The following is an 11,271-nucleotide window of genomic DNA, read 5'->3' on the forward strand; positions in this document are numbered from 1 at the left end:
TATCTTCTTCGATGGATGACCCATTCGTTGATGCCATAAGTCGAACACACAATCTACTGTCAACACACGAACTTGCGGAACACCACGGAAAAGATAAAGTCCATCTTGTCGTTCACCCACGCCAATCACCGTCATCCTCAGTTGGTCCTGAATAACACAAATTTTGTTAGTAAATTGAACTGAACAATTTAATTCATCACTTAGTTGAGTCACAGAAATTAAATTACAATTCAATTGAGGAACAAACAACACATTATCAATAGTCAAACCACCCTGCAACTTTACCGAACCCAGTTGGTTCGCATTCACTGACTGACCATCCGGCAAGCCAACTGGACAATTCTGAATTGTTTTAATATTTGTCATTAATGACAAATCATTCGTAACATGATTCGAAGCCCCTGTATCCACAATCCAAGGTACACTATTTTTACCTTCAAGCCTGGATTTGGATTTTGTCAACAAATCAATGATTTGTTGTGCCTGCTCAGAGGAAACCCCAGCAATACCTTGCGTGGAGGATGAACCATTACTACATGAGACGGGATTGGTTGCTGCGACTCCTCCACCTTGCACCGCATTAGCACGTACAGCGACAGTGTTGCCCGTGCCACCCCCACGTCCACCACGACCGCCTCTACCGCCACGTCCACCTCTCCCGGGACCACGACCACCCTTGCGCCTCTCATCCCACCATTCTGGGAAGCCAATGATCTGGTAACAATTCTCCTTGTCATGGCCTTCACGGTTACAGTGTGTACAAAACAATTTGTCACGCTCTCCTGCCACAACTTTAAACGCCACAACACTCTCCTTCTTACCATCTTTAACTCGCAAACGCTCGGTATTAATGACAGTTTGATAGGCACTATCCACCATTGGCAAAGGTGTATGTGCCAAAAGTTGAGCTCGAATGGCTTCATAATTGTCATTGAGGCCAATCAAAAAATAATGAAGATACTCTTCCTCACGTATGTCACCAACCTGTTGGGCAATATTACATTTGCAAGCACCACATGAACACTTCGGCACTCGACAATACTGCACCAACTCCTTCCAAATTTTAGACAACCGACTAAAATACTCCGTCACGGATTCGGTCGCCTCTTGATTACACAGCCCAAGAGAATGTTTGAGTTGACAAATTCTGGTGCCACTCACCACGCAACAACGCTGCCTCAAGTGAGTCCACAACTCACTCGCAATATCGAAGTCCTCGACGGTGGAACGCAGACTATCCTCAAGTGTGTTGGTGATCCAAGATACCAACATAGAGTGCACCGCAACCCAATGTTTCTGCATACTCTCGGTGCTGGGTTCCTGAATAGAACCATCAACAAACCCAAACTTCCATTTGGCAATTAAAGAACGTCGAACCGCTTTGGCCCATTCATCATAATTTACGGCTCCTTTCAACTTGATTGGAGTGATCACAATTCCAGGATGATCACTGGAACCAAGATAATATTCAGGATCAACCGATCCACTCGCAACACTCGCAACAGCCTTGGCTTCGTCTTTGGCTGCGTCTTTTGTCATGGCGCAGGAATAAAAATTTCAGATTTTGTTTAACCCTAAACCTAGGCTCTTGATACCATGATAAAATAAACTCAACAGCTTGACCTTCTCATTCACCTCAAAACGTATATATATAGTACATCATATTCCTAATTCTAAAAGATAAGTATAGGAAATAAAAGATATTAACACAACTTAGGAAATCTAAAGATATATACAATATCTCCTAAATATTATCTTAACAGTTTGCTAGACAAAAACAGTTAGATAAGAATTAAGAAGTTAATTAGTTTCTTCCTTTCTCCAAAATCCACACCCTTGAGCATTTCTTGATGATCAGTTATTAAAACACAAACAAACCAATTATGACAGCCAATCTACCCATGGGATGAGGATGACAAGGGGCAACAATGCTGTTTCTTAACAACAAACTGTTAGCAAAATCAACTAACAGAATCCATTCGGTTCATCAAAATGAATAGAGCTTTAACTACAAATTGACTGATTCATTACATGCTTAGCATGTAGTAAGACACTTGATTTTGTATAAAATTGACTCAAACAGATAAATCTACAGTGTGCAATACAGAAACAACTTTTCATTCGTCGAATATGTTCCTCTCATGCTTATTCCATTCTCTATGTATATGCGTCCCATGCTCACGATACCATTCATACATGATAACAGGAATTCAGCACCAAGCTTGTATTCACAAGTTAGCTGCCAGAGTTTTAGCTCCGTAGTGAATATACGTACCACATAAAGGCTAGAGCACTCTACTCACATAACCATGCCTTGGTTATCATTTCACGAGTACTCACCACTAATATCACCCCAGCGAACATTGTGTTTAGCAGCAAGATAATGGGCTCCAACAGGTCCTCTGCTACCATATGGGTAAAGCTCTGGTGCTACCTTTTTCTCTTCTAGAGCCTTTAACAATGGCGTGAACAATGCCCATGCAGCATCGAGTTCATCACTTCTAATGAACAGCCTCCGCTCTCCTTCTATTGCATCCAGAAGTAACCTCTCGTATGCATCAGGAATTTCTCCACGATACCTTCAAAAGTCAGCAGACACTGTCAGGGAGTGGGAACTGGGAATTGGGAAAAAGGGGGTAGGTCATCAAATCTAACCCTCTCAGATTGCAAAACGTATTTATAATTGAGCAAAGCCAAGATCATTCTAATCATCCCTTTTTATCTTTTTTTTTCTTCACACCAAATTTTAAGAACAAGATTTTTGATCAGATTAAGAAGTAAAATCTCTTTTTTTTTTTAAACTATGCGCTAGCATCAAGTTGAACATTGTCACATACGACTCCCTCCGACCCTTTTGGTTTGCCACATTTCCCATTTTAGTTTGTCCTCGTAAGATTGCTCCATTTACTTTTAAGGTACATGGTCCGCATACCCCACATGCGAAAAGCCAAAACAACCTATCAACTCAATAGTGTAAAACAAAACAACTTGCTAACTCAATGCAACTCTTGAAAACGTAGGAGTATGGGGAAACAAAGGGGACAGAGGGAATAATAAACTAAGCTGCATTTGGCATAAATGTTTTAACTCAAGGCCAGTAAAATCTCCCATTGACATTTTTCGATTATATTAAAAATGTCGAGTTGCATAAGAAAGTGGCCCAAAACAAAGGAAGTTGATATTGAGAAATCTACTTTGGCTATAGCATTTATTTGGTCAATATGTTAAGATATGTGTGTTTTACCTAGCACTGTAAAACAAATTAAGGTCACTGCGATCCAATCTCATCCCAAGGCCGGGAACCTTGTTGTTGATTTTTAAGAAAATTGCTTCATCAGGTTGAACCCGAAGAACAAGCTCATTGGTAGCTTTATCTGAATCGCTACCAATGATTCTCTTGTATAAGTTTCCAGGAACATGTCTAAACTGCACCCGGATTTCAGCTCTGCATTTCACATGCACACAGCTTCATTGCAGAAATGTGAAAAAAATATTTTAAGGAAACATAAAAGAGTAATGTTCATGCATGTAAACCTCTTTGTATGAAGAGCTTTTCCAGCTTTCATCAGGAAAGGAACTCCATCCCATCTAGCATTGTCGATGAATAATGCTGCAGCTGCAAAAGTTGGAGTGAGACTATTCTTTGGTACTGTTGGATCATCTGTATAACCTTGGTACGATTTTCCCCCATTGCTGTGACCCTTGTACTGACCTACAACCACGTCTTGAAGCTGAAGTGGTCTCATTGATCTAAGCACTTTTACCTAGATGCATGAATAATGAGAGAAAGCATGATATCACAACTACTTCTCGAAGTGTTAACAAAAAGAGATCATCAAAGAAACTTTCGAATACCTTTTCATTCCTAATGTCCTCAGCATCTAAGCTAACTGGCGTTTCCATTGCGAACAGCGCTAGAATTTGAAGAAGATGGTTTTGCATTATATCCCGGATAATTCCATAGTTATCAAAGTATCTACGAGTAAAGTCAAATGAGAAAAATGAATACATTTGCTTAGTGATATATTAAAGATATTTGATTCTACAAGCTTACCCTCCTCGTCCCTCTGTACCAAAATCTTCAGAGAATATCAATTGGACATTCCGGATGTAGTTCCTTGACCATAGAGGCTCAAAAACTAGATTCGAAAAACGTAGAACTGATAGATTCTCAACCAGCTCCTTCCCCAAGTAATGGTCAATCCTGAATAGACATTCAAGGTTTGACTTGAGGTACCACTTTTTAAAATAATCATTGACAAGACATCAGATGGAATTAAACCTGAAAATTTGTTCCTCGGTCAAGTACTGTTTAAAGCTTCTAGTCAGCTCACGCGATGAATCTGAGTCACGTCCAAATGGTTTTTCAACGATAACCCTTGTCCATCCACTCTCTGAAGAAGCTCGGTGGCTAACACATCTCACCACATCCACAAATATGTTTGGTGGTATTGAAAGGTAAAATAGCCTATTAGGCAGCCTACCAGCCTAAAAGGATATCATAAAAAGTTCAATTTCCAACATCCAAATGTGTACACATTGTCCAACAAGAAAATATACTACCTCCGTTTTTTTTACTTGCTACATTGTTTTAACTTTTCTTATTAGGAGACTTGACCCACCAAAAAGTAACACTATTATATTTGTTTGGAAAAATTTCAAAAAACTACCTTTTAAAAATTTTCTTTCAAAAAACTACCTTATATAACAAATTCCTTTCAAGATACTAGCATTTTACGTTTATATTTAATACTAATCAATAAATAACAGTCGCCGTAGGTATTGTTGTCGATGGTCTAGCGAGAAAAGAAAGAGAAACGAGAGGGAAAGAAAGAAAAGCAATTTATGGTGACTCAATTATTACTGATTAAACCCCATTTATGATAAAAAGTATATTGAAACAAATTTGCTACATAAGGTAGTTTTTTGAAATAAAATTTTTAAAAGGTAGTTTTTTGAAATTTTTTGATTATAAAAGGTAGTTTTGTGAAATTTTCCTTATTTGTTTCTCTTTTTTTCCACCAAAATGTAATACTATTATATTTGTTTCTCTCTTTTTCCACCCAAAAGTACTACTTTTTCACCTTTTCCCACCTCTTTTAATGCTAAAGGGGTCAAAAAGTACACCAAAAAAATTGAGAGGGACATCTCCTAAAAACTAGTGAAAGCAACAATTAATGCAGCAAATGAAAAAAAGCACAGGGAGTACTACGTCTTGGCTTTGAATAACATATTAGAGACCATTACAAGAAAGAGAACTCAATTTAGAAGGGGCATCAACTAATATCTAACAGGTATACTTTGTTTGACTGATCAAATGAGGCTGTGTTCAATTATTGGCTTGTGCAAACTGCTAACACCCTATCACTCCATACACATTGGTACACCCCTACCATGTTCAAGCTCTCAGCTTTAGGATATTTCAGGAAGTTAATGCTTCGTAACATTTGAGCATTTCCATGGCATGCTTGGATTGGAGGAAAGGTATTGCGTAGGTGATTTTGTAGAGCAAGGAAAGGGGAAAGTACTACCCTCAGTTGGATTAGTACTACCCTATAGGGGAGTTGTTTAACTATTCCCCCAAAGTAAGGGTATTAGCTAACCCCAAGGTGAGGGTATTAGCTACCCCCTCCCTCCCTCTTCGATACGCGATACTGTTCAATCCCATCTACCACCACATCTACCCACCTTTGTTCTTTTTATAATTGCTCCTATTAACCCCCCTAATAAATTTCCCTCCAATCTAAACATGTTTTCAGTTTGACAATTTGGATATATTGCCTAGATTTGCACATTTTGCATCAGTCAAGCTCTTATACGACATTACATAAGTGAAAAATATGTTGATGCAGGGAAAATGGAAATTACTTTATGTGTCACAACTAATGAGTAATGACAGATTCGCTGGAGAGGCGTTTTGACAGAAATATTTAGAAGAGGCATGCAAGTTGATCAGTTTGTCCCCTTTTTGATACTGATAATGTGAATTGCAGGTTTATTGTATTTCAAGTGTCCTTTTCCTGAAAAAATTCTGCAGGGAAAATATGAGGTGATTAGCCATCCAAAGATAGCCAAGGAGTTTGCAGCAGGAAAGAATGTGGTCCAGCAAGAAGGCAATGTGTGCTTGATAGACTCGGACATAAAATGCCACTAAACATGTGATTTGGATGGAGAAAATTACAAGGCTGTTTCAGCAGAATAGCTCAAGAGCAGCAACAGCAACCAATCCTTAGATATACAGTAGAAATTATTCTTAGATATACAGAAAGGTCTAAGTAAAGGAACAAAGTTAGAGATTGGTTTAGGTAGCTATAAGGAAGACCTATCTTTTTCAGGGTTGAGATTGTATATCATGATTCCTGAGTAGGCTACATAGCCTAGAGATATGACATGTTTTCCATGATGTAATGAAATTATTTATCGAGCTAGTAGGCTGGTTAACTAGAGCTAGAGGATAAAAGATAATACATGTTATGTAGAACAAATAGAGTAATGGAAGATATGAAGAAACCATGAAGCAAGAAATATGTTAATGCAAGTCCAATTGATCAGTTATGTATTGTCATGAACTTTCACCCTAACCAGAATTCTTATCCAACGATATACAGAGCAAAAGTTCCTTCCGTCATTTAGCATTACACACCAGATAGTTTCATAATAAACAAAGCATCATATACTTGTTAATTTTTTGTGTCCACTAAGTGCTCATACACTCTTTTTTAGGCTGTAGGCATAAATGGCATTAACCTGGCTACTCTCCAAAGACAATTTACTTTCCCTTCTCCTAGATATAAATGTTTGTGCCAGTTCCATCTTTCCTCAAACATAAGTATAGTAACAAAACTTTCAGTTTACCTATTTCTCCTTATTCTGAAGTCCCAATGACAATTTTCTTTACCAAAGTAGTCAGCCTCTATTAGGTTATGTAATTAATTCAGAATCATATACTTTCTATTTCATTCTATCACAACTATGTTGAGAGCTAAACCTCAGAATATACCAGATAGAATAACATCTGAGAACAATTCAAGAAAATCTACAGTTACTATACCTCTTTTTCTTTAAGCTTACAGTCCAATTTTGAAAAGTCATCCTCAGAATTGTACTGACCGGAATGGTAAAAGCATCGTTGTAAAAATTGGTCCATTTTGTCAGCACAATTTTCCCTGTAATGTCTCAGAGGTTGTCAGTATATGCAAATTGCAAAAAAGATATAACTTAGCAAAGGAATAAGAAGAAATTTAGTGATTGGGATACCTCTGATCTACTCTACAGGTTAAGGTTGCACTGATCATGTTCCGCAGCTCCTCATCACTCAGTTTTGTTCGTGCATAACCAAATATTGTGAAGTTCTGCATAACATGGTTGGAAGGAGCAGTGTAACATTCATTTCTGGTGCAATTAAACATGTCATGATACATAATGAAAGTAGATTAAGTTGATTAGTAATATTATTAGAAAAATCAAAGGACCTCAGTTAGAAAGTCTTCATAAAAGAGAGCAAAAAGGGCAGGAAATATCTTCTTCTTGGCAAGATCTCCTGAGGCACCAACTACAATTATGCTCAGTGTGGGATCTTTTTTGACAGAATGTAATACCGGAAGCGCCTGAAGATCCTCTAGCGGCTCAACATTCTTTGCAATGATTGGGGCCACAGGTACATCTGCACAGAGCCCAAATAATTGTAATATCATAATAACAAAGCCAAATAGATGTATTATATGATCATGAATATGGTGAAGTCTCTATGATTACCAATGTTGCATGACGCTATATGACAAGAAATCAATCGCTAAGATTAAAGTCAAATAATCTAGTATATAGGCCTTATTCACAGAAGTAACACAGAGTCAATAAAGTAAGTCACTTACTTGCCTAGAGTGAGCCTCACATCACCTCCCAAAGGGGTAGAAAAAACTAAATAAGGCTAATATGAAGATAAAAAAGAACAGGATTGTAGGGTAAATGCAAGGAAAGCTCTCACTAAAAACCATATAGACCGTACCATTTTTATTTAATACTCTCTTGATCTCCTATTAATGTTAACATTTGCTAACGCCACACTTATGAATATTATACTGTGAACCGAAGGACACAGTGTGAACACACCATAAAAATGGTTTGGCTCATACTCCAAGGAAGTACTCCATAAAAGGGTGTATATTAGATTCTTAGGTATTACAACGACAATAATAATCATCCTTTAATCCAAAAAAAGAGAAAAAAAGAGAAAAAAAGGGAAATTATAGTCAATTCAATACAAACATAGCATCCAAAATTTGAATTATAGTTATACTTCGAGTTGATCAGCATGTTCCACGATTATCCCAAAATTAGTTGGAAGCCCTAATAAACTGTACATTGTTAAGTACTCTAAGTCCTTAGATATGCAGTGTTCCAACCGGTGAAGAAAAGCTAAAACCAAATGATGTGTTTGTTGTTGACTGTGAAAACTAGTCCACTATCTCTTTGGAAATAAGTGGCCATACCTTCCACTATGATGCTTCAAATGTGTATGCATTTCTAGAAGAAAAGGCTGTTAAAAGGTAAAGTCCAGCAGAACAGTCGGGAACGAAAAATGTGGGAAAGAAGCAATAATTGATAGAAGCCATCTAGTATCGTTCTCTAAGTTTCAAGTATCCTCATCTGCAACTTGTAAAAAAACCAATATAATCACTTATGGACTCAGAATATTGGGTTATTGTGCACTTGTGGTCCAGATATATTATTCTCACATGCGACAACAAACCACTTCTCTTAGCTACCATGATGCAGACATGATTTACTGATGATCCCAGGCCTTGCTAAATGCTAATTTGCATTTCACTAGAAACAACTCTTTTTCCTGATCAATGATTAACATTACACAGTTAACCAATCTTAATGGATAGAAGCTACATAACATTCATCTTTTTATTATTGCAGAACACTTGATAACCCTTCTCCTTTTTCATATCCCATTCCCTTTCACCTTTTCCTCTTCTCCTGCTTTCTTTATGATATACTTATAAGCTTTTTTCCTCTAAACTTTACATAGTACATAAGCCTACAATCTATCATATAGTGGTTTCCATGATGGAGTATTTGTCAGTAGAGCATGCTATTTCAGTCCTGCTTTTTCCTTTTTTGAATAAAATTATTTACAGTATCCTAATTTTCTTAAGAGGGAAAAATTAGAGCATTTATAAATTTTTTGCAAAGGGTTTTACTTGAGAAATTGTACCAGTTTAGCAGACTATAGACTGGATATCCGACCATATGCTATGTCTTAAACTGATGGAAAGTTCGTTTCATTTGCAATACTTTCAAAGTAGATGTACCTACCAATAATTCTTCTCACTTTCTCATCAATTTTATTTCGTAGCTCAATGGACTAGTCTAATCTATGTCACTCGAAGTTGGGTACTTGTGTCAGACATGGGTACATGTCCAAGTGCCTGACTCGGCAATTTTATGAAATTCCATGATTTTGGCCCAAATGAAGTGTCTATACGCATGTCAGAGTATCGAGGTTGCATGTACTTCACATATAATAAAGAGTTTAAGTAACACAAAGTATAATAAGTTAATTATCATCAGGGAAAAGAATCCTCGAGTACCCTTGAATCATTGAGGCAGTACTTATTTATCATCCAAAAAACAATGATGCTACTATTGTCTCCTTTTATTTACAATTTGTAGAAGGTCACCCATCCCTAGACTACTCCCAGGCAAACACACGTAACTTTGTAAGAGATTGTGTGGCTTGCTAAATCCCTTTAAAGCAATCATGACGGGTATTACAAAATTACATTCAAATAACAGCTCTATACAAGCATCATAGCAATTGAAAAAATTATGCCATTATCAGGCAAGATTTTTGCTTCCTCTGGAAAACTCACTCAACCAAACATATAAAGCTGGTGCTTAGCCACCTGAACTAAAAGTTATTCAAAAGTAAAGTATTTTTCTTAAGAGCAACCACAAACAAAAGGCACACTCTTTCATAATACTGACAACATCCTCAAAACAAGCTTAGCTGATTGATTAAGTAAAAGAATGACACACCAACGCATGAAAATTTTAGTGATTAACTAGTATAAAGAGAAGTGAATTACCAAGTTATCTGAATGAAACAAAGCAAAAAACTTTACCATCTTGAAGAGAGACTGGATTTAAAGGATGCCCATTTGGAGATTCTGAATTGAAGCACTTTGTTTTGTAGAATCTTGAAAGAATGTGAGACACCCATTTGGAAGAGCAGAGTTTTGAAGGGAAAATAATAGAAGATGATGGCAAAAAACAAGTACCATTTTTAAGTGTAGAGGGAGAAACTTTCACTGCTGCTACTATTGAAGATGAGCAAGTGCTCATTTGCTTAGCCATGCAATATTGCAATTGGGTTAGTTTTTGGTGGCCAAATTGGAAGTGTTAGAACAAGAATTATTTAGCTACATGAAAGATATTTTGATTTAGATTTTAAAGTAAAAGATTGAGATGTTTTTGATACATTGCCTGGTGAATTCTTGAAGTTCTTCTGAAGATAGTTAGGCATCAGAAAACTGTTGAGATGAGAGTAGTAGTAGCATGTAGGGCCCTTGTGTAATCTTCAATATGAGGCTATGGATTATTCTTGCTTTTCTTTTCCTCGTTTTGTGAATTAAGATGGCCATGTGCACTATTTTATTGGCTTTGGTAACTAGTTTATACAATGTAACGATGTGACGTGACACTGTTCTCAAGCTTCTAATACACATATTTGAAATAAAATATGAGAGTTTAACCACCAATATAATACAATATTAATGTTTAATGTTTCAAAATAAAACATAATAAAATCTTATAATTATAAAGACATAGACAAGCTTTTTTTTATCTCTAACACTTTTATTACGGTAAGAACATTCTTACACTCCAATTCTATTGACTGTTAATTTTATCGCCAATTTCCTGGATTTTTAAAAATAACTTATCATGTCATAACGTTCATTTTCCAATTTTGCATTAGAAAGAAAATTACGAAAAGCTAATTTGAAATCAATTATTAAACTTATAAATAATAGGAAAAATTTCAAAAAATTACCTTTTGTAACCAACTTTTTTCAAAAAACTACCTTTTAAAAATTTTCTTTCAAAAAACTACCTTATATAACAATTTTTTTTTCAATATACTACCATTTTATGTTTATATTTAATACTAATCGATAAATGACAATCGATGTAGGTGTTGCTGCCAGTGGAGTAGCGAGAAAAGAGAAAAGAAACGAGAGGGGAAGAAAGAAAAACAATTAA

The 11,271-nt window shown here is 36.4% G+C and overlaps 1 protein-coding gene across 1 annotated transcript; it reads right to left on the minus strand.

Annotated features, from left to right (window-relative positions):
• Positions 1–1,913: 1,913 nt before the first annotated feature.
• On the minus strand, positions 1,914–10,629 carry LOC104902995 (glucose-6-phosphate 1-dehydrogenase, chloroplastic). Its single transcript, XM_010690958.4, has 10 exons — positions 10,134–10,629; positions 7,473–7,663; positions 7,258–7,352; positions 7,052–7,166; positions 4,283–4,488; positions 4,055–4,204; positions 3,856–3,976; positions 3,535–3,764; positions 3,245–3,445; positions 1,914–2,579 (listed from the first exon to the last, which is right to left on the minus strand). The coding sequence occupies exons 1-10, from the start codon at positions 10,363–10,365 to the stop codon at positions 2,327–2,329; spliced, it is 1,794 nt and encodes a 597-aa protein (XP_010689260.2). The 5' UTR covers positions 10,366–10,629; the 3' UTR covers positions 1,914–2,326.
• Positions 10,630–11,271: the final 642 nt, after the last annotated feature.

The sequence above is a fragment of the Beta vulgaris genome, chromosome 9 (assembly GCF_026745355.1).
Source record: "Beta vulgaris subsp. vulgaris cultivar EL10 chromosome 9, EL10.2, whole genome shotgun sequence".
Taxonomy (NCBI): domain Eukaryota; kingdom Viridiplantae; phylum Streptophyta; class Magnoliopsida; order Caryophyllales; family Amaranthaceae; genus Beta; species Beta vulgaris.